Source organism: Archocentrus centrarchus, unplaced genomic scaffold (assembly GCF_007364275.1).
Source record: "Archocentrus centrarchus isolate MPI-CPG fArcCen1 unplaced genomic scaffold, fArcCen1 scaffold_24_ctg1, whole genome shotgun sequence".
Classification (NCBI taxonomy): Eukaryota; Metazoa; Chordata; class Actinopteri; order Cichliformes; family Cichlidae; genus Archocentrus; species Archocentrus centrarchus.
In genome coordinates this window covers 517880-540837 of record NW_022060254.1, presented here as the reverse complement: position 1 = coordinate 540837, position 22958 = coordinate 517880, and the positions used below count along the sequence as shown (strand labels likewise).

The 22958-nt window shown below is 39.0% G+C and overlaps 2 protein-coding genes across 2 annotated transcripts; one reads left to right on the top strand and one right to left on the bottom strand.

Moving 5' to 3' along the window:
• Positions 1-2225: 2225 nt before the first annotated feature.
• Positions 2226-7715, top strand: sox19b (SRY-box transcription factor 19b). Its single transcript, XM_030723071.1, has 2 exons — positions 2226-3254; positions 4976-7715. Exons 1-2 carry the CDS (start codon positions 2593-2595, stop codon positions 5235-5237), a joined length of 924 nt encoding a protein of 307 aa, XP_030578931.1. The 5' UTR covers positions 2226-2592; the 3' UTR covers positions 5238-7715.
• Positions 7716-15249: 7534 nt separating this feature from the next.
• Positions 15250-21349, bottom strand: mpdu1b (mannose-P-dolichol utilization defect 1b). Its single transcript, XM_030723348.1, has 7 exons — positions 21200-21349; positions 20081-20146; positions 18296-18428; positions 18081-18166; positions 17689-17807; positions 17138-17248; positions 15250-16966 (listed from the first exon to the last, which is right to left on the bottom strand). The coding sequence occupies exons 1-7, from the start codon at positions 21324-21326 to the stop codon at positions 16847-16849; spliced, it is 762 nt and encodes a 253-aa protein (XP_030579208.1). The 5' UTR covers positions 21327-21349; the 3' UTR covers positions 15250-16846.
• Positions 21350-22958: the final 1609 nt, after the last annotated feature.

Here is a 22958-nt window from a genome sequence, read left to right as displayed (position 1 = left end):
CATCATCCATCCCTTCATCATTTCATCCCTCCTCCTCCTTTCTTTTCTCCTTCATTTTCTGGCTTTCATTTCCCTGTTTTCATTGGTTATTTCTTACCCTATAATCTATACCACTGCCCCACTTCTCTTCCCTTCATACCTCATCTTATTTTATCCCACTTTATTTCTGTTCATTCAAATTTCCCCTCCTTTCCATCAAGCTGCTTATACCTTGATGAGTTCCATAACATTTGAATCCTCTCATTATTTTGTGGGTCTGGTGAATGAGAAGGCATAATGGAAATGTCACGGTCAAAGCTCTTTAACACTAAAAGAAGTCCTGTGACTTGATTCTCTGACACGTTCATGGAGTCAGCAGGAGATATTATGGTATAATTAAAGTTAAATAGACACTGCATTAGCCACTAGAAAATTGTAAAGCACCAACAGTCATATAGTATAGCCATGTAGTGTAGCCTTATAATATTTCATAAAGACCCTGTAATCTGTGTGCAGTGGGGCATTATTTCCTGAAATTTTTATTTATAGGTACTTATGAGAACTGGACTCTTAACTATATACTGAAGGCCATTATGCTTCTAGTCTATCTCATCAATTTAGGCCTTAAAAATACACTGATGACTTTGATGTTATTTCATATGCTTCACACAATGCTGATGATGTAACTATATATTAAAATTCAGGGATTTTTGGAACAGTGTCAAATCGTGTTTTGCTAATATGAGTTCCCAGATTCTGCACAAACTTGTGAAATCCAGTCCTTATAGTTAAGATATGTCTTAAGTCTTCAGTCTTCAGAAATGGCAGTGATTCCTAAACAGCTGGTGCAATACTTTCATTAAACCCACTGAATTAAACTCTGCACTTCAGTTGTATCTTGATTGTTTGATTTATAATCCATGACTGTGGTTTAAAGAGGCAACGCATGTAGAGTTGTTTTGGGCAGGGATGGTAAGGCACAGTGGTGCAGTTGTTAGCACTGTTGCCTTACATCAAGAAAGTTCGGGGTTTGAATTGCCTGATCTCTCTGTCTCTGTAAGAGTTTCCTCTAACATGCAAGTTAATTGGTGAATGTGACTAGAGGAGTGAATTTAAGTTACACTATATGGACAAACACCTCGCCATGCAGTATTTACCTTTACTGGGTAGTTCTAAAGACCTCACTGAATTTGAGTGTGGTACTGTAATAGGATCCCACTATTGCAACAGGTCAGCTTGTGAAATTTCTCCTTCTTCTCCTCCTCCTTCTCTTTCCCGCCACACATTAAAAAGGTCACCTGTAATGGTATTATTGCAGTGGCAGCGTTTAGGAACCCCAGCATCTCAGCCACGAAGTGGCAGCCCACAGAGCGGGGGTGTATGCTGAGGTGCACAGAGCAAAGAATCACCAATGGTCTGCTGACTCAGTAACTGCAGAGTTCCAAACCTTCTTTGGCATTAACATCAGCACAAAAACTGTGTGCTGGGGAGCTTCACGGCGTGAGCTTCCATGGCCGAGCAGCTCCTGTAAGTGTAAGGAATAAGCAATGCAGTATTTTTGTCCATATAGTGTATGTGGAAAGGTAAAACCTGGATTGTATTGTTCTGTTTCCAGTTTTGAGAACAGGACAGAGGTTGATGGTGGAGCACAGCACAGCAGAGGGGTCAGCCAACTCAGATGCAGAAACAGGAGTCAGTTTGGGCTGGAAGCTGGTGGAGTGGGGCAGAGCAGAAAATCACAAAGGAGGGAAAGCTGAGCGGATATTACATAAAAAGGAAACAGAAGCTCAAAACCAGGACATATTTGTGGTTGACAAGGAAAAAACAGCTCCACCAGTGGTTCTGATATAACCAGTACTAGCTGAAAAAACAAACAAACAAACAAACAAACAAACAAAACAACCAAACCTTTGCCACATCATAAAACACTTATTTGGGGGTCTTGCTGGATACTATATGGAGAGCTTGATAAAACCACAGATAGAAATGACAAAACTATTTTATTTTCAGGAGCGTATAGTTTGTAGTTGCCTAGGGATTATTAAGATCGCCTTGTCTTACTGGAATGCCTCCCTTCACCAACTCCGTCATCAACAAGTGTCTCACGCACCGCCGGAGCCTTTTCAGTTGCAAATGCACACGCACAGAATGAAGCTTTTTGCTGTTCCCATTGGTTCATGCCTGACTGCACGAGAATAGGAGAACTTTGGGAGTGAACAGACAGATGAGTTCAGTGTGTGAGCTGGCTGTCTGACAACAAGTGGTTTTCCGCAAACTCTTTCACAGCACTGAAACAGCTGCTGCATTTGTATTCGCAAAACTTTACTGTGAAAGTGTATCTTAGTATTAGTTTAATGACTGCCACAACAGACTTGTAATTTACGAGAGGGAGGAAAAAAAAAAAAACAACCAAACAAAAAGGAGAAAAAAAAAACAAAACAAGACAGGTTGTCCGTTGCAGTCTCACGGGTGTGTCGTGCGTAATTAGGCTTTTTAATTTGGATCACCCGGTTAAACCTGTAACGAAACCTGGCCAAAAGTCGCCAGGTTGACGGCGACGAAGGCTCGATCGTTTCAACTGCTCTGTAACTCAACTTCACTGCATTTTCCAACATGTACAGCATGATGGAACACGAGCTGAAGCCGACTGGCCAGCCCCCTTCTCATCAGACCTCCCAGGGAATGTCACCGGTCACCGGCACCATGACCGGGAGTATGGGCAGCAATGGAAACTCTCACCCGAGCTCTAAAACGGCATGTACACCTGGAAACGACCCCATGGACAAAGTTAAGCGGCCTATGAACGCTTTCATGGTCTGGTCCAGGGGGCAGAGGCGGAAGATGGCTCAAGAAAACCCCAAAATGCACAACTCTGAAATCAGCAAGCGGCTGGGGGCCGAGTGGAAACTTCTGACCGATGCTGAGAAGCGGCCTTTCATTGACGAGGCCAAGCGGCTCCGTGCAGTCCACATGAAGGAGTACCCCGACTACAAGTACAAGCCACGGCGCAAGACAAAGCCTTTGCTTAAAAAAGACACTCAGGTAGGCAAGTACCCACTGACAGCAGGAAACCTATTGGTGGCAGCGGCACAAAGCCAAGGTGGGAGTCCTAGGATGGAGAGCTATGGCTGGGGCCCTGCTGGAGGATATGCCGGCATGCAGGGCGAGGCACTCGGGTACACGCAGCAGCTCCACCGGTATGATCTGTCAGCTCTGCAGTATCCACCTGCAATGACGGCGCCACAGACGTACATGAATGGAGCCAACTCATACAGGTGAGTGTATGTCTGAGTATTTATATGAAAAAAGAGTAACAATGCAGCTTCACGGGACATCTTAAAAGTGGGAAAACGTGCCGAGATAAAATATTGAGAGCAAATATCGGCCAAATGTGTTTAATTAATATTTTAAGATTCAGCCTTTTTTTTTTTTAAATTGTGAAGAAGCTTCTCTAAACTCAGTGCACTGTTGAACAGTTTGGTGTTAAAACCGGCTGAAAATGCAGCAATTCTTCAGTGAAGTCTGACTTAATTGCTTCTTAGGCGTAAACTTAGCGGCAGTAAAGTATTCTTTGTGATGTGATGAAAATCACCGTGCTTCTTCTTCTTCTTCTTTTTTTTAATCTCTAAATAGAGTTTGAAAAGTGTTATTATTTATTGAATGAAAATTGCAGTACAAGAAGGAAATAATGCTCTCCAACTACCATAAGTGTGAATATGCAGTGGGTTTACTCAGAGCAGATATGTTGAGGTGAAATGCGTCCAGTCCGACTGAATCACAAAGAACTCTAAATATGATGGAGAACGAGGTTCAGGCTGTTGTTTAATTTGCCCTGCCTGGATCCTGCCTGGATCCTGCCTGGAATCTTTATCAGGATCATTTAATGGCAGTCAGGCCTGCTCTGTGTGTGGTCCTGTACCCACAGTCCCCTATTGCTCCCAAACCATTGTCCCCAGTTCCAGGAGATTTTGCCTCCTACCATAGGGCCTCCTGGCCCTAAAATACAAAAACTGAACACACTGATAAATTTTCTGGTGCAAGCATGCATGATATTGCAGTTTATTCCAATATTTCCTGATTTTATTTATTCTGCTGACTAATAAATCACCTTCAATTGTTTCAGTCACTTTTGCTCTGCTTTTTTTTAAAACAAAATCAGCAGTGGAATCCTTAAAGCTTGACTCAGATTTATTTTATTTTATTTAAAAAAACAAACTTTTTTTTACAAGTCAAGTCAAATGCAAATTTCCTAATTTCCTAGCTCCCACTGATGCTATGGTCTAGGACAATATTTTCAAAGTATTTATAGCAACAATATTTCTTATAAACTGTTAAGAGAATTTTATATAAACATTTAAAATATTTTTTCTATATTTATGAATACATTTTTAGAATCCTCAAATTAAATGAAACCTCATGAAATCATGGTGAGCATGTTTTTTGCTAAAGACACGTTGACATCATTGCTCAGTAATACATACTTGACTATCTTGTGGGATTCAGATAGAAAAGTAGACCTACTGAATGAAGACCCAGAGGGTTAGAAGGGTGAAGAGGGGTATAGGGTGTAGAAGGGTATAGAGCAGTTGTCAGGCAGTTTTCCTCCCTGATCCTGTCTCAACATGCAGGTTGAGGCAGATTCTTTTATCATAGCCTGAACACTGACGAGCACAGACTCATTTACTCATTAACCGTTGTATGGTATAAGCTGTGGTTTGGTACTTACACAAGTTAAAGTAGCAACACCACTATGAAAAAAATCCCCAATTATATACATATTTAAAATGTGTATTTATAAACATATACATGTGCATGTGTGTATTATATTTTATATAAAAATAAAAAACTATACATGACACTATATTGTCATGTTTTAATTTTTAATTTTTTTTTTAAATGATGGAAAAAGACAAGGTGATGCCAGGAAAAAAAATCCAGTTATTGTCAACAATGTAGTGAATGTGGTTTAACTTGTACTGTCTTCTTCAACCTTCAGCCCCATGTCATACAGCAGCAGTCCACAGCAGCCAAGCCCTGTCACAATGTCTATGGTGAAATCGGAACCAGTTTCCCACTCTCCTCCTACGGGCACACCAAACCACCATCGGGGGGCTTTGCAGGGTGACCTCAGAGACATGATCAGCATGTACATTCCTGGACCAGGAGGAGATGCCACCGACCCCTCAACAGCACAGAGGGGTTACACCAGTGTCCAGCAGCACTACCTCACTGGAACCGTTCCCCTCACACATATCTAGGACTGAAGATTATGCATGACCAGCTGGACAAGAGATGGAATCAGGTGTGGAGTACTTCAGATTGGCAAAACAAAGATACGAGCTGTGAAGGATAAAACAACCTTTCCCCATATTCTAATGTCTTAGAGTTCTTGATGATGTGTCTGCAATACATGTACCAATTATTTTTCTAATATTGGACAATGTTCTCCTTTGGTGCCACACACACACCAGACACATCTACAACTACACATGCAGTGCTGAGAGTCCACCCTGCCCACCACCCTGCCACAGACTGCTCTCCCTCAAGGTCTTCAGTGATGACAGGGGTACTGTCTGTTTGTTGTGTATGTAGTATGTATTTTTATTTTAAGTGTTTTAAAACAATTTAAAATGTATTTTTAGAACTGATTTTTATTTTTTTTTTAGATTCACCCCAAATGCTTGTGACATTGGCATTCATGACGGTTCCACCATAGTCAGTGATGGTTGGACTTGTTCATGTGGTGAATTACTGTCTTTGACAGGAGCTGCTTTCTGCCATTGGCAGCCGTAACACAAATAAGTTGTACAAACTTTTCAACTGATTACAGACTCTCAGCTAATGATGAAGCTGGTGAGCTGAAGTGAGCAGTTGCTGGGCCTTTTGCTCTCCCGATGAGCAGAGCTGATGCCAACAGGGAACTTGAGAATGAACTGCACAATGCAAATAACAGCTTTTTAAACTCTAACTCTTTGTGATATGGCTTTGGTTTAGTAGACTTGCTGTTGTTGTTTTGTTTTTGTTTTAATTTCTACTCTTGAAATGCATTTGAATGAAAGGACAACACACTCCTGTTGGACAATCACCACCGTCTCCACAGAAAAAAAGGACTGGCTTTTTGCAGATGCTTGAATTAGAATCTCCTACGTAGCCTAAAAGACCAAATCACAATATTGGTTCTAAGAAGATATGACTTGTTTTTACTATATGGGGGTTATTTGCTATAATTTAGTTCTAGAATGAACCTTTTCATGTTAATCTTCTGAATCTGAAGTGAGCATCCTGAACATGTATTCATTTCATCTTGCACTAGGCAAGTGTAGTATTGTTTTTATGCTTTTAAATAACTGAATGGATTTTTATGTATACTGCTATATTTTCATTTGGGCTGTTTTATTCCAAATACAGCACATTAAGTATTGGGGGGAGGAAGGGGGCGGGGGTTATTTCAAGTTATGTTGTCGTACGAGCACACTGACCCTCCAGCTGTGTTTTTAAATGAACTGTCAACTGTATTTTTTAATTTTTTTTTTTTTTTATAACTTTTAAAGAGAATGCGTAAGTGTTCCAGATTAAACCTCAGCAATGCTTCAGTCTTGTTTCTAAACTTTTCCAGTAACATAACCGGATGTAGTAATGATAATTTTTCTTTTCTTTTCTTTAAATCCTGGTTCTCTGAAAAACCGGCATTTGGTTCTCAAAGTATGACCTGCAAACATGAGTGCACTACTGGACATGTCATTCACATATTATGACAAATTACTGTGGAATGAGATGAAGGCCATATTAATGTTCAACTTAAGTTTCTGTTCTAGTCATCGTATCAGCCACGTCATTAATAATTACATTTTAAATCAGTGCCAAAGTAAGAATTACAATATAAACCACCACTGTGTGCACAGATACATTAAAAACACTATCTGACCACTTGCACCGCAGCTCTGAACTGTGCACGTGAGAACACAAATGTCCACTGCATTTGGATAAATGAAGCTGTTAGTCTAACCTGCTTAGGTCAGCGTGATGTCAGATAAACGTATGAATAATGGTGCACTTACTGCTAATATCTGTCAGGCACTTGTTGGACAGTCACCACTGTATCCACAGGAACTACATGCCTAAACTTTGAGTATTTTCAGTAGTGTGAACAGGTATGATGGGGGCATTTCCCATGGTGTACAACATGTGAAAAGGACAAATGTAGAAAACTTGACTTGATTCTCGTGAAACAGTCCAAAGCTCATGCATGGAATAAGTTGAGATGTATGTTTATTTTTTATTTTTTTCTGAAAGTAACCCCATGCTTTCTCCCTTGGGTCATTGAAACTTTGAGAACCTCTGTTTTAACCTCTATTGTCTCTTTTTTTTTGTCTAGCTTTCTGATTAGCTGTTTAGTGCTGCCGAAGAAAGCAAACATTTGTTTTTCAGTCTACAAAAACTGAATTTGTTAGATTTGTTTGTGCTAGGCAGCTTTTTATTTGCTAGTAGAATATGTACAGCTGAATGTGTTCTGGGAAAAGATTTCTGACTTATTTTTGACAAAGTGTGAACAGTTCATTAAAGTTACATGTAGATGTTTACATTCCTACCCAAGTATTTGAAAATACAACTTTTATAGTGACATATTTTTTAATAAATCTTCATTTATGTAAATGTTGCCATTTATAAGTTACTGTAAGTAGCATTTATGTAAATAGTGTACATATTTTTAGGCTCTTATAATAAGAGTCTTCCTTTTTGATTAAAAAGATTTGTTATGGGTTTCATGACAACATTAATAAAGTATATATATGGTAACATGTTTTTCATTTATACGAAAATTATGTCTCCTATGAAATAGGGCAAACTAATTGACTTTCCATTTCATGAATGCAATCCAGTACAATCTGTCATGAATCTGACCTTTAAAAGTGATAATGTTCTCTTTAAAAATTCCAACCTGAACTATAAACTCATTATCTTTTTAGTATACATTATATTAGCGAATTCATTTATTTAGACACTGTTGTACTGGATTGTATTGGGTTTCACGAATGATCCTATTGGCTCCTGAGTCCAAGTCCAAGTTGTGGCCAATATGTGGGGTGGCTGTGGCCCAGGAGAGCAGCTCATCTTCTAACTGAAGGTTGGTGGTTCAATCCCTGGCTGCCAGAGTACCTCGAGTTGCTCTTGATACATTTATCAGTGTATGATCGGGTGTGAATGTTTGATAGAAAGTGCTCGTATGTGTGTGTGAAGGGGTGAATGAGACATGCTGTGCGGAGTGCTCATAGAGTAGAAAAGTGCTACATAATAGCCAGTCCAGTACAAGTGGTTCTGTAAATGATATCCCCTTAAAACTCTTTTACAACCATAAGCTGTGTTTTTACATTTACACAGCAGCTTCCCTGCATTTCCAAGTGATCATTCTAGACTTTCTACAACTGTTTTTTTAATGGATGGTAATGATAATATACATGTGATTTTTGAATGACTCCACTGAGTCCCTGGTTTCTACATATATGTACTTTTGCTGTGCTATAATCATGTTACATTTATATTACATTATATAGTGCTGTGAAAAAGGATTTGCTCCATCCTGATTTTTTTTTCGTTTGATTAGCTGAAACTTGTGTGACAAATATGCAAAAATAAAAAAAATGAAGGGTGCAAATACTTTTTCACAGCACTATATTTGTATATACATAATACATTTCTTTTGCTTTAGAGTTGAACTGTCTATCTATCTATCTATCTATCTATCTATCTATCTATCTATCTATCTATCTATCTATCTATCTATCTATCTATTCCCCAGAAATTAAACCAGAAAATGGCAGACAGAATCAATCAATCTCTCTCTCTCTCACACACGTATGTGTGTTTGTAGGTAAGGATGAATTTAGAAATTTTTTTGAGGGGGGTGGGGGTTGGGAAGGGGGTTGTCGACATTAACTTAGGCAAGTGAGGCTCGATTATTTACTTTCTTATCTTCACGCTCTTTAAAAATTCACTTTCCCCATTTTCCTCCTCCCTTTGACTCCCCCTCTCTCCACAAAAAAAGCGGGTGGATGGCCCATTCGTAATTGGCCGTTTCGGAGGCACATTGTCCGCGGCTTTTCAAGTCGCAGGTGCATATAGTAAACCCGGAGTCCCCGCTTCTCCCCTGGGCGCCTTTGTTCCCTCTCCCCGCTTTCCTCACTCCCCCACCGAGCAGAAAATTAGGGTTGCTTTTTAGGGCTTAGTCCTCAGGCTTAACCCTTTCACCGATCATCGCCTTTCTCATGGAAATAGGAGCGAATCACGCACTGGCTAATCGGTCACTGAGGGGAGGGGATAAAATGCTGAGGAAAGGGTGAAAAGATGAGGGCACCAAGACCAATAACAGCAGGGGCAAGACAATGTAGAGCAGATGCGAGAGACTGCGAAAACCTATAGGTTCTGAGACTTCTCCAACAACACATGCACGTATCTTAATGTGACATTGTATAGCTGTTAAAGGTTGCAACTCTCTCTCTATTTATATATATATATATATATATATATATATATATATATATATATATATATATATATATCCCCAAACCAACCAACTTTCCTATAACACTTTAGATTCTTAACCTTTAAAACAGGGTTATTCTCATTTATAAATATATATAAAAGAAGGAAGGTGGAATATATGACGTGTATGCAGAAATACCGAGGTAGCAATTGTTGAGTGTTATGTGTAACTGGGAGAAGTTGGAGCATATACATGGATTTTCTTTTTTTTTTTCCTTCTTCTTTTCTTTTTCTTTCTTTTTTTTTCTCCCTGTGGTCCATGAGAGGATAGGAATTGGATAGAAAGGGGCAGGAAGAGGGGTGGGTGGAGAAAGAGGTGGAGGGAGTGTCAATGGAAGGATTTTCTGGTCCAGTACATCCCCTCACCTAGCAACAAGCAGTGAGGCTTCAACAAGTGGTTGCCATGGATCTGCCAAGAGTGACTTAAAAGTCTTTACAAAGAGTTGCAATCACTCTCTGTGTTTGTATGTGTGAGCATCAGGTGGTGGTTACCAACAGAGTTTTAAAGTGTGATTCAGTGTTTACATTGCACATGCACAATCTACTCCTAACCTCTTTGTAGAAAGTGGATATGAATCCCATCTTCTTTAAAGTTAACATATCCATACTCATTAGCAGGTTCAGTGAAGTGACTGGTTGCTCTGTTACTTTACTGTCACTTTTGCAGCAATCCCAGCAAACAGCTGCATACCATCTGATACTGGTCACATAGTTTATTATATTACACATTAAGATCAGCATGTGATCATATTAGAACATCTGTAGATGTCTTAATTCTGATACAATTTGAAAATATTCTTTCACTCGTAGGCCGCAATTCTTATTTACATTGCAATGCAGTGTCTACCATCACCACCATGAAGGGAGAGCATTTGTTGTAAAGAGCTCCCCTTTCTTGTATCAGCTGCTTGTTTATCTATATAAATCCATGTGAATGTGTGTATAATGATGTAGCTATGTTTGAGCTACTGGAGGAATGTCAGGGTGGAGGGTGGGGGTCCGTTCCTCAAGCTTGAAAGTTCTGTGCAGTATCTTAATCTTTCTTAGGATACGCTCCTCTGATGTTGTGCCTGGACTCTGCTGGACCCACTCTTTCCATTTCAGGATCACATCTCCTTTTACCATTTTGGACTTGACTGTCCATGTCTGCTTCAGTTGTTCCTTCGGCTCCTGGTTCTTAATTTTAAGAACTTCTTAATTTTCTTGTGCTCCTCTCTGATGTTGCTGTCCACTGATCACAACTGCAGTCTTCCTGTCCTAGTCAACCACCACTATGTTTGGTTGGTTGGCCAACAGCTGCTTGTCTGTCTGGAAGTCTCACAGGATCTCAGCACTCTTGTTCTCAACCACCTTTGGTGGCATCTCCCATCAGGAGTTGGGGACTTCAAATCCATATGCAGCACAGATGTCATCCCAGCCTGTGAGCGTACACTTGTAGAATCCTTCATGTTCAGGATTGTTCTGCCCTGTGTTAGCCAGTCCAGATTACTACTTGCTGTTAGCAGCCCCATTATTTGTTATTTGCTATTTTTTCCCTTGCAGCTGAGAGTACACCCTGGATGGGTCTTTATTCTCTTGGCTTCTGTTTCTCTGGTGCATCTTTTCAGCCTAGCGGTCAGAGCCACGAGCCTTAGTTTGACAGTTTCTAGAGCATCGCTTGTAGACATCTTGCTAAAACCTCTTATTTATCTGGGACCTGAGCTTTTTTTTTCTTCTTTTTCATTCACCTCTTTTCACTCTATTTGTACACCACTCTGCATTTAATCATTAGTTATCATCAATCTCTGGCTCTCTCTCACAGCATGTCTTTTGGCCTGTCTCCTTCACCCCACCCCCCAACCAATCGCAGCACATAACTGCCCCTCCCTGAGCCAGATATTTCTTCCTGTTAAAAGGGAGTTTTTCCTTCATACAGTCACCAAGTGCTTGCTCATAGGGGGTCATTTTGACTGTTGGGTTTTCTCTGTAATTACAATATAAAGTGCCTTGAGGCGACTGTTAAAACTGAATTGACCTGTCTCTCATGATACCCTTCTGCACCTCTGTTAGCCAGCTAACATTCTTCCAGGTTTCTAGCCACAGCTTATCCCTCTCTACATGCATTCTTGATCTTATACCCAAGTGTTTCTAGGATTATTGTGGCAGTGGTATATATGAGCTCACTGGTTTCAGTGACACTGGTCCTGGTAGAGCTGCGTTCACATCTACAAGCATCTCCTCTGATGGGACTTTGTCAGTGAGTCAGGGGAGTTGTGCCCTTGGTTGTGTTACCTTGAGTCTGGCCAATAGATGCATCTGTTATTGTGGGTGGTTAGACATCGTCCAGTTCTGTCACATTGTTCTCTTCTAACAGGGTCAGCTCATTATGTCCATACTGCTCGTTATTGTTCCCTTTGAGCTGTAGCTTTGATAGTAGCTTCTTTCCATTGATGTTAGAGGACTGAGCTACCAGGTGTTTAATGGTCAATATGGATGTTGGTTTTCTGCTCATCCATAGTTTAAACGTATATAACCTCTCACACTGGGTCAGTTGGCACAGTAGACATGAATTTCCCACCAGGCTGATATAATGATACATATATGAGGTTACAGAGATCTTTTGTCCTATAAATCAGACTCAATATATCAACATGGTGATGTTGGCTCAGCCCAGGCAAATCTTCTCTGTACTCATGTCTAAATGACCCTGCTCAGTGTAGAATGTGCAAGCCTACTCAAGAAAAAAGAAAATCTTGCAATGCATATTCCACCTCTGGTGCTAGACCACAAGAGGACAAACTCAATCATTTTAAATGTGTGGACACAAATGAGGTGTTGGCCACAGATCATGCATGTCCGTGGCACCAATTTCTTTCCATAGCTGCGCTGATCTGTCAAAACAAAGAGGTAACCAAACTCAGCAGCAGCGTGCTCCTCAGCTATGGCAGGGAAGCCCATTAAATACTCCTCTGCCACCCCCTTCTGAGAAATGTAGTGCAGCACAGTTGACAGCTGTGCACAATTAAGATGCGTTTATTTATCTGCATGAACCAGTGCATCCATGATGTTACTAGAATGTTTAAATTAATGTAAAATAGCAATTTTCACATACAACTCAGTTAGCTTAAATCTCTTAACCTGCCCTGAAAAATGCTTATTAGCCTTTATAACATCTAGTCAAATCTTTTATGAATCAGCTCAACAGTTGTGTGAAAAAAAGCTTACCTGTACCATACACTATGACCTTTCACCCAGAAAGTGGCTGCACATAAAATAAAACTTGCCTTAAGATTTGGCTCAAAATCACACCTTACTGTGTCTTAGCTCACTGCCTATGTTTTGTAACTCCCTATCTTTCCCAGTAATCCACATTAAAAGAAAAGAAAAAAGTTTCCAAATGATGTTCTTTAAAAACAAATATTGTCTCATGGCAAATGGACACAGTGTAAAGTTAGGACCCTCTCTCCATGTTCATCACCGCCTGCTCGTTAGGCCATCTTCATACAGAACATTCTCATAAGATACAACTGAAGCATATTTAAAGTATATCTGTCAGCGCAAAAGAGAATAGTTCCAAATAAATTGGCTTTGGTGGGTCGATTTAGCAAAATCTCAGGAATTATGTAATTTCACTCAGAAACTGGTGTCAGCCTTGGAGGAAATTTCATGCCATATGAAAACATCTAATGTGTTGAAGTGTTTAAGGACACTTTTTAATGTCCCGGAGGTATTATACAACAACCACTTGGTAAAACCAGGATGTGGCTTCCTGTTATTTTACTCTAGTTGGCTGCCTATCTCAGTTTTCTTATGTGACAGTCTTGTGCCATCTAATATTGCAAGGAGGAATTATGCTTGGTCCTCTGGCTCTTGTAATAGATACCAGATGTTTTCTGTGAGTACACAAACATTATGTAGGAATACAAACAAAGGTACTGATCTGTAAATAACTGGACATGAATAACTTCAGCTCATTATATTATACTACAGAGATCTGGTCTGCACATGTTGCTTTGTTAAAAAAAACACTTTCTTTAAATATGTAGTGCATTTTGGGGTCAACTTGAAAGAAATGCAGCTGTGAAATGTAAAAGATCAGAGGTCAAATGTGACATATTTCAATGCAAACTATATATTTAGAACCTACCTAGTCCAAATACCATTATCATTTCTGAAATGTTACCAATATAAACAAGGGCAGAAAAGGTTTAAGCACAGTTTTAAAAGACATTTTAAATGTTTGACCTTATTTGACTTTGAAGAAGAGGTCAAAGGTCCAAAGTAACATGATATTCAAAATCCCCATATATCATTCCCTATATGCCTCTGTGTTGTAACTGCAAAACATGGCAGCAAGAAACAGTTTTAAATAGCTCTGTATAGCATTATCATCACTTTGCCATTCAGAACAATCTATTGGATGAAGGAGAGGTCAGAGGTCAAATGTGACATTTTAAATCTTTGTATATGGTACTTTCTATATGTTGACAATACTCACAGCACTTGTAAGAATCTTAGTTTTTAAGTGTTACTGCGTGTTTTTTTTTTTGTGAAGGAAGATACCTAAAACACTTTAATTTAAAAATGAAAACATTTAATATATTAAAGAATCAGAAGAATTACGTGTACAATCGGTTCAGGCAGACACACGCCATCCCAGCAGCTGGCTGTGCTCCCCTCCCCACAGAGCAAAGACTCTAGCTAACCATAACATTTTTATACTGCCACTATCTACAAGCAAACAGATACGGTGAGCTGCGGTTTGGCCTTTGTCATTGGTCCGTCCAGTGGCTGGCTCTCATGACTCAGATTTCTTCCATCAGCGATAGAAGCCCTGTAAAAGAAGCACATCTTCCTGCCCTGATGTTTCCCTAATCATTACAAGGCAGTTTTATCCAGCTTAGTAACAGGACATGGTGACATTTACTCTCCTGTACATCTTAATTATACGTACTGTAGCAAAACCTTCAAGGATAAGATAAACATATTTTCCTCTGAGACTGGGAAAGCCATAAATAAGATAAACATATCTCTCAAATGCCGTTAAGTTAGTCTGGCACCATCTATCTGTCTGCTCTCTGTCTAATGTATTTATTTAATTGTTATTTTCTTCAGCCACTGCTTATTAAGTAATTTCCTGGAGTTTACTTTTGGCCAGGATATTAAGTTAATACAATGTTCAATTAAATTTAAAGATAAAAGCATCCCCTGTTAGGGTTGCCTCCTTGTGCACCTTCTACTGCACAAGTTCAACTTCAAACGCTGCTACAATCTTTAGACCACACCTTGAAAGACCCCATCTGACCAAAAACGCTAAAATCACGCCCATTCATCTTGAATTTTATTTTGGAGTTAGAGTCAAAGGGAGTTATAAAGCTAGCAGTATGGTTGGGTGGTCAGCACAGATTGTATTGGGGTGGCTGGAGCCTACCCCAGCTGTCATAGGGCAAGAGGAGGGGTACACCCTGTATAGATTGCCAACCTGTCACAGGGCTAACACAGAGAGACAGACAACCATTCACACTCGTGGGCAATTTAGAATCACCAATTAAACTAATCCCACATCTTGGAACTGCAGGAGGAAACCAGAATACCTGGAGAAAACCCACACAGACACGAGGAGCACATCCAAACTCCCCGGCCAAGGTGGATTTGAACACAGACCTTCAAGTGCTAACCACCACACCACCATCAATACTCCATACTGAATTCAAGACAAATTGTACCTGAATATCTACTTTATGTGTGACATAAAGTTTTATGCTATTAAAAAAAAATAAAGGTATCAACTATACTGTGAAGAACAGGTACTTTGAAAAGGTTTTATGACACGACTCCAATAACCTCCTTTGACCATTTACGCCGACATTTGCGTTTGAACTAAATCTGCCACATGAAGTGTAACACTAAACCTTATTTTAAACTGAAATCATACTAGACTGCAGTTTATCCACACAGATGAAACAAGAGGCTTTAGATCAGTAGCTGCTCCTAAAGACAGAGGCTGGCTGCGCGTATTGTTATAAAACTATTAGGCCAAACGTATGCCAATTGTTACAGTACCAGTCAAAAGTTTGGGCACACTCAATCATTCAAAATCATTGAACTTAAAAGTTGGCAGAATATCAGAGCACATAAAAGTTGTGATATTAGATAAAGTTGTGATAAAGTTGTAAAAAACAGGGAGTTTCTTTCTCCTGCTGCCAAAAATAATGGACCAAACTTAGAAAGGCTATTTATTTGTTTATTGATTGCCAATTTGAAATTGATCAATCAAACAGTATCAAGAGTCAGGGAAGGAATTCTCCAAAACGAAAATAACCCCACATTAGCCAACAATCGCTACAAATAATTTTCAACAAATCCAACAGAACACATTTTGAGTATTTTTAAAGTGAACATTAGATAAACAAAACCCCTCCAGCAAAGTGCAGATACAAAATATTTGTAAAGGATGGCAGAAAATCTCTCTAACCCATGTATCCAGAAGAATCCAATTCATCAACACAAATAAAGACATGCAACCAAAAGTCTACCTGTAGTTTTCAATGGAGTCAATAGAACCTCCTTTATTCCATGATGGATAAAATGAACACCCTACACTTCCAACTTAAAAATCTGTCTTTTATTAAAAGGATACAGTTCTGTACAGAAACCTGATCTATAGATATGTTTTCCTTTGCTTTAAGTCTTCATGCTAAGTTAAGCTAATTGCTTGTTCGCTCCAGCAACATAGTTAACGTCTGTGAGTGTGTTATTTAAACAAACAAGATGATCATGATCATCATCATGTCATGTGACAGTGTTTCCTCCAAATCAGACTACAGATTAGACTTTAAAATTAGCAAATAGAAAGTATGAAATTCAGTTTCACACTTGAAGCAGACAATCAACAATGCGTCAAACCAATGAAAATAAACCTGACTGCATGAATTCTAATTAGATGCTCAAATGTGAAAAATAAGAAAGTGCACATCTGATTCAAACATTTCAACTCCAGCGTGAACGTGAGTCAATCAGGAACGCTCCATCGAGAGGAATGTGATGAGAGTGCAGGAGAGGAATCTGGCCCCAGCAGCTCGCCCAGAATTCAAGATCACCAGCAAAACTAGACAACTGTTAATATAATGGCTCCTCGATCAAGCGATCTGCTTGGCATGTTACATTTTTATCATTACAGTAAAGTCAAATGAACATTGAAAACATCACTTGTTCCATTGGCTTAGTATACAAATTTCATGTGTAATTTTGGTCTTTCAAGTTTTAAAGACACACGTTTGAGTGTCTAAAGTGGGATATGTTAAGGAAATTGTTTCCCAATGATTAAAGTTTAGTGACTGCTCTTTGCCTATTCCTCCTTTTTCTTTTGAAGTGGACTGTTCCAGTAGTAAAGAACTTGCACGGCAATGATGCCGTTACAGGCAGAGGATATGATGTAGGTGAGGGCCATCAGTGAGTCTCCAGTTTCCTGTAAAAAGAAAGTATAACTATATAATATGCTTCTTTGGAGAAATGTGAGCAAACTCCTATATACTGGGATATTAGTTAATTAATTAAAGAGATAAATGTAACAACTATAATCAAGTAGTTTCTGACGAAGAATACTGGCAGTGCATGAATTGTATTGTAATCGTCTTACCTGTAGTGAGGTAAAGATGCGGGCAAGGGACCCAGCAAACAGGAGGAAAACAGAGACAGCAGAGAGCTGGCCGGTGTGACCATTGCGTAAGTTAGTGGACGCCTGGATGAGCTAAGAAAGCCAGACACATCAAGGATGAGTGTTAGTTTGATAGTTATGTTTAAAAAGCGGTTTTCATTTTTCATTCTGCATTATTTGCTAGCGACTCCCGTTTGCGCTGTAACTGTGGAATCTGCAACAAGAACACTTTACTGACAAATATGAGGGAAAGCTAAATATAAAATATCCTGTTTCACTTCCATCACAAGACACGCACTCTAATCTGATGGCATCTGAATATGTAAGCTGAGATATCCTGCACATACTGTGACTCGCTCCCTCAGTGCTGTTGGAATGCCTGAATGAGACCGTGAAGAAGATTAATGTAAAAACAGCTGTCTGAATGGCAGAATGTTGCCACTTTAAGAGACTGACAGAGCCAACAGAGTTATTCCACATCTGAACAGGGCTATAAATGATTTGAAAAATGTGTGAGACTTGTGCTGGCCCACCCTTCCAATGATGATAGCTGGCATGTTAGAGGCCTGCATGGAGGTAACCACTGACATGGGCGTCACTGGGGACAGCAGGAGGGTCAGCAGGCTAAAATATATAACCATGAACAGGATACCTGTAAGGCAAGAAACGTATACTGCTCTAAGCACCAATGTCAAACCAATGACTAAATTATTAGTTTAATGTATTATAATTCCCTTTCATTATAGAGTGTTAACATTCACAAGGATGAGCATGGACTGAAACTAGTTAAGACTAGAACTAAAACAGCCTTGTCTATATACATCATCAACTACATGCACATGCGCTTGAGATGACTATCATCTTCTCAAATTTCCACAATGACCAAACCAGTAACAGTAAAGGTTACATGTGCATACAGTCTTACCTCTGCTCGTTCTTTTTCCATAGTGCTGAATGAGGAAGCCAATGGTGACTGTCTGCAACATGAGGAACAGAGCCTCACCCCAGGAACTGGAGTGACATTCAGCACACATTACTCAAAATATTTCAGAAAATAGTGGTTATAATAGTAGAATTGTAGAATTCAGAGTGCCTCATGTACATTTAGACTTTACAGAACAAAACTAAATATGGCCCAACCTGAAGGGGAAATTGTTGGCAATACTGTACGCCATTGTTCCTGTGATGGCCAGCAATTCCAGCATCACAGTCTTGAAGCTCAGCCCTTCAGCGCTCTTTGCTCCAATAAGCTTTAAAATCTGAGGAAGCTTCACTGTAAACAAGTCGGGAGAAAATTTTATGAAAAGAGTGCAGGCATGTAAAAACGTTCAACATACAGTACTGTGCAAGTCTTAAACCACCCCTCACTTATTTCTATTTACTAAGAAAATTGAAAATAAGTGCAGCGATTTCTTGAAACATATGCAAACATACATGGAAATGCAGCATATAGGGCAAAAACAGACTTTGTACTATTCTAGCAAGCTCGACCACCTTTAGTCTTCAACACAGCCTGAACTGTTTCAAACAAGCTTTTTTATAATTTCATTAAGTAGTCTTCAGGAATAGCTCTCCAGACTTCTTGAAGGGTCAAAAGCTCTTCTTTGGATGTCGGCTCCTTTTGTTCCATTCTCTATCAAAAACATCCTGCCCTGCATCAATAATATTGAAATTCAGGCTCTGGGGAGGCCCATCCATGATTGAGTGTTCCATTTGTGTATTGTTGCAGCCAGGAATGCTTGTACTGCATCGGCAGTGTTTTCGGGATCATTGTCATTCTGATAAACAAAGCTGTTGCCAGTCAGATGTTTTACAGATGGTATCACATGGTAGATCAAAATTTGACGGTCCATTTTTGTGTTCATAATTCCATCACCTTTGATAATATCCCAAACACCACTGTCTGAAATACAGCCACGAACCACGACAGAGCTTCCACCGTGGTTTAAAGTTGGCTACTCTTGAAACCTCCTCCCAGATCTCCTCTGTATAAAATGTCAAATTTGGATTCATCACTCTGTAAGACCTGTTGCCACTGATTTTCAGTCCAGTTCTTACGTAATTTGGCACTCTCCCTGTTTCCTTTTGTTAAGAATGGCGTTTTGACAGCCATCCGTGCAATGAGACTACTTATGAGGCTTCAAACAACAGTAGATAAATCAACTAAAGGGCCAGGGCATCTCTCAGGTCCTGCGTCAGGTCTTTGCTGGATTTTTTCCCTATTTCATTAGGCCTACCACTTCCTCTTCAGTCCTCTTGTCCAGCTTCCTTAAAAATTTTAAGGACACACTGCACACCATATGGAGATATACCAAGTTTTTGGCTAATTACCTCAGTGGTGAAAAAAATAAAATTATACGCCTGTCAAACTGTCATCTTTGGCATTTTTCAACTAATGTAACAGGAACAGATTGTATGTTTTGTGTCAGGCTGCTAAAGGAACAATTTAAAAATTGGTTCTTTGCCAAGTTGTCCATTATATTTAGACACAACACTGGTTCATTCCTTTGAGTCAAATTCCTTTTTAATGCTTGAATGATGGTCAGTGTTAAGTGGCTTGACAAAAAAGAAAATAAATCCTCTGGAAATGGTCAGGTACAAGGACTGGACTGAAAATGAGTGGAAAATAAAAAAAACAGCCAATGCCCAAAGAGCAACTTTGACAGAAAACCTGGAGACCTATTGCTCCACTTTATAATAATTACAAGAAAGTTTTTGGAAGCAAAATACAAAGAAATAAGAGGTGGCTAAGACTTTTGCACAGTACTATACAATCTCAACTCTCAGTTACTTTACACTTAAGTTTTGATTGACTAAACCAAGACTATAACAATAATGGCATTAGCAGCAATATATTTTAAAGCTAAGTCAGGAATTCAAATAAAGGCAGTTACAAAGAGAAGCTGAGGAAGCAAGGGATTTTACCCATCACTGAGCCCAGTATGATGCCAATCCCCAGGGCTTTGCTCAGCACAATCTTCAGACATGGCACTGGAACAAAACATAGGCTAAGTGATTAGCAGAAGACTATAAGACTTTAGGACTTATAGACTGAGGCAATGCAGTGATATGTCTAATTTTTTTTTAGGCATGTTTCATTTTACTCTGTGTTAATTTAGTAATAAAAACTAAAATCAGAAAAGCCATTCTGGAAACTAACTGAACTGGAAGCAACTCAATTGAGTCTTAAACAAAAAACTTAAAATGAATTAAAAACAAAAAAAGCCCCCCCCCAACAAAAACAAATTTAAATACAAAACAATAATAATTGTGAAACACAGACTATGTGTTAAATATTCTTGTTCCTCTAAATAAACTTTATTTCTAACAGTTAAGAATCAACAAAAGAATCAAAGCAGACATCAATGTCAAACACATATCACAGAAAAATGAAAACAAAAAGCACCGTGCCAGAGCAAAAAGGATGCCAATAATTTTAGTTCATTACTAAAGAGTTTGCAGTTGACAGCTTTCTGTTTTGTGGGGAAAAAAATCATGGAAATCTTGCTACATTTCATTTAAACTTGGCAAAAAAGCAGCATTAGATTAATAAGAGAAAAAAGTAGTGTCACAATAATCATAGCTACCAAAGATAACATTTCTACAGTAAAGAACAATCTAAAATAGATGGATCTATGTCATTCTTTAACTTTTGTAAGAAATGCTTCCCTGACTAGAATCTATGGATCAGCTTAAAAAAGATTTCCTTGACCTGTTAGAAGGAACCTTTGTTCCAAACTTTCGTCCAGTTCAATATTTAAAAAACATTACTCAAATAAAATGTAGCTGGAAAGGACGTCATGTTTCTTTTTGTTTTTTAAACAAAGCCCTGATTTTGGAGTTCACACTTCCAGCTGCACCTAAAACAGTCTGCACAGTGTCAATTCAGATACATCAGTCTGGGTATTTTGTAACAGACTAGTGACGCAAAGGAGCTGACTAGTTTGATGCAACTGTATTCAAATATCGTAGCTAGTTTGCTGACGCCCGAACTGCACTTTTCTGTAATGAACTACTCTTATTAAACTAAAATAAACACCTTACCATCAAGAAAGTTGAAATTGAGAAAGAACTCGTCGTAGCATGATTCGGGCATAAAATATGTCAACAAAAACCCTTTAACAGGAGCCATAAAAGATATCCCCTCAACCAAAACTGCTTTTTCCGCCATTGTACAGAATAGATGTGACGTTAGCGTTGAAAGTGTAACACGAATAGGATCCCACCAGTTCAAATAACATCACAAAGGTTCCGCTAACAGACGGCAACAAACTACAACCACACTGTCCGTGTAAATCTGTGTTCGACTGTGCTTCTTCCATCGTTAACATGTAACATTGCAGGATCGTTAAAGATCAAGAACCAACATTTTTAGAAGCTTTTTTTTTTTTTAATAGCAAAGACACTGTGGTTAACAGCGCGGGAGCACTGATGTGATAAGGTGATAAGGATATCATTTTAATTGGAAGAGTACAATTATGATATCCTTATCATTATAATACATCTCATAATTAACGTCAAATTAAATTAAGTCAAAGGAGCAGAAAATAACAAAACCCTACTTTACAAAGAACATTTCAATGTGGTTGCATGTGTGACAGTTAGGTATGTCACAAATACTGGATTACTAAATACCAGAGAAAATTGCACATAACCATAACCCCTTCACACAACGGAAGGCTACCACAACTACAACATATACTGTCTGTGGCAATAGACTCTCTCTCTCTCTCTACAAAATTACTAATACAAAAGGGATTAAAGAGAAGAAATGCATCCTAAGCCTATTGCATAACGAACAGTTGAGTGTCACCTGATCCAGCGCTGTCAGATTTCTCAGGCTTTTTTTAAAGCTGATTTAGGATTTTAACATCCATGTAGATGCTGAAAATGACAGCCTCAACACTGCATTTAATCTATAATTAGACTCAATTGGCTTCTCTCAAAATGTAAAGGAGCCCACCCACCACTTTCATCACACTCTGGATCTTATTCTGACATATGCCATAGAAACTGAAGACATAACAGTATTCCTGAAAACCCTCGTTTGTCTGATTATTTCTTAATAACTTTATTAATCACAGATTACAGCTGTGTAACTAGGGAATATGTTTTAGTACAGTCTTTCTGAAAGTGCTGTAACTAAGTTTAAGGATACAATTCCTCCATTATTATCCTCTTCAATGCCATGTGCCAACACAGTACAGAGCAGCTACCTAAACTCTGCTTCCACAGAGGTAGATTATGTTCTCAGTAGTTTTACATCTTCACTTAATACGAATCTGGATACTGTGGCTCCTCTGAAAAAGAAAGCCTCAAATTAGAGGTGCTTGACTCCCTGGTTTGACACACAAACGTGCAGCTTAAAGCAGAAAAACTGTAAGCTGGAAAGGAAATAGTGTCTGACTAAGTCAGTTCTGCATTGACCTTGTCAAGCAACAGCAATGATAAATGTGTAGTGTAGGTATTCCTCCTTCTTCATTATTCCATCCACTTTGTGCAATGTACTAATACTAGTGGCAGCAAAACAGCACAATCATCATGCTTTAGAGTGTTCTTGGGTTTAAAGCCTCACCTATATTCCTTTGTTTGCCCTTAAAACTTTTCTCCAGAAGGCATTTGGGTGTAGTAATAACTTCATGCATTTCTTCAAAAATAAAATTTTAACATTAGAGAAAAAAATTATTCATAACCATCTTAAAGACTTATCTTTATGTTCAGGTAATTTCAGTACTACTGACATTTATTTAGACTCTTTGTCTCTAGTTGATCTGTCTGAGTTAACTTCGATAGTTACTTCCCT

What these genes read in the sequence shown, in the direction of transcription:
- sox19b (XM_030723071.1), top strand. Translation starts at nt 2,593, where the DNA reads ATGTACAGCATGATGGAACACGAGCTGAAGCCGACTGGCCAGCCCCCT. An exon ending in AATGGAGCCAACTCATACAG is followed by an intron (nt 3,255 to 4,975) that starts GTGAGTGTATGT and finishes TTCAACCTTCAG; the next exon opens with CCCCATGTCATACAGCAGCA.
- mpdu1b (XM_030723348.1), bottom strand. Translation starts at nt 21,326, where the DNA reads ATGGCGGAAAAAGCAGTTTTGGTTGAGGGGATATCTTTTATGGCTCCT. An exon ending in TGGAAAAAGAACGAGCAGAG is followed by an intron (nt 17,808 to 18,080) that starts GTAAGACTGTAT and finishes CTTGCCTTACAG; the next exon opens with GTATCCTGTTCATGGTTATA. An exon ending in CAGCTATCATCATTGGAAGG is followed by an intron (nt 17,249 to 17,688) that starts GTGGGCCAGCAC and finishes TGGCTTTCTTAG; the next exon opens with CTCATCCAGGCGTCCACTAA.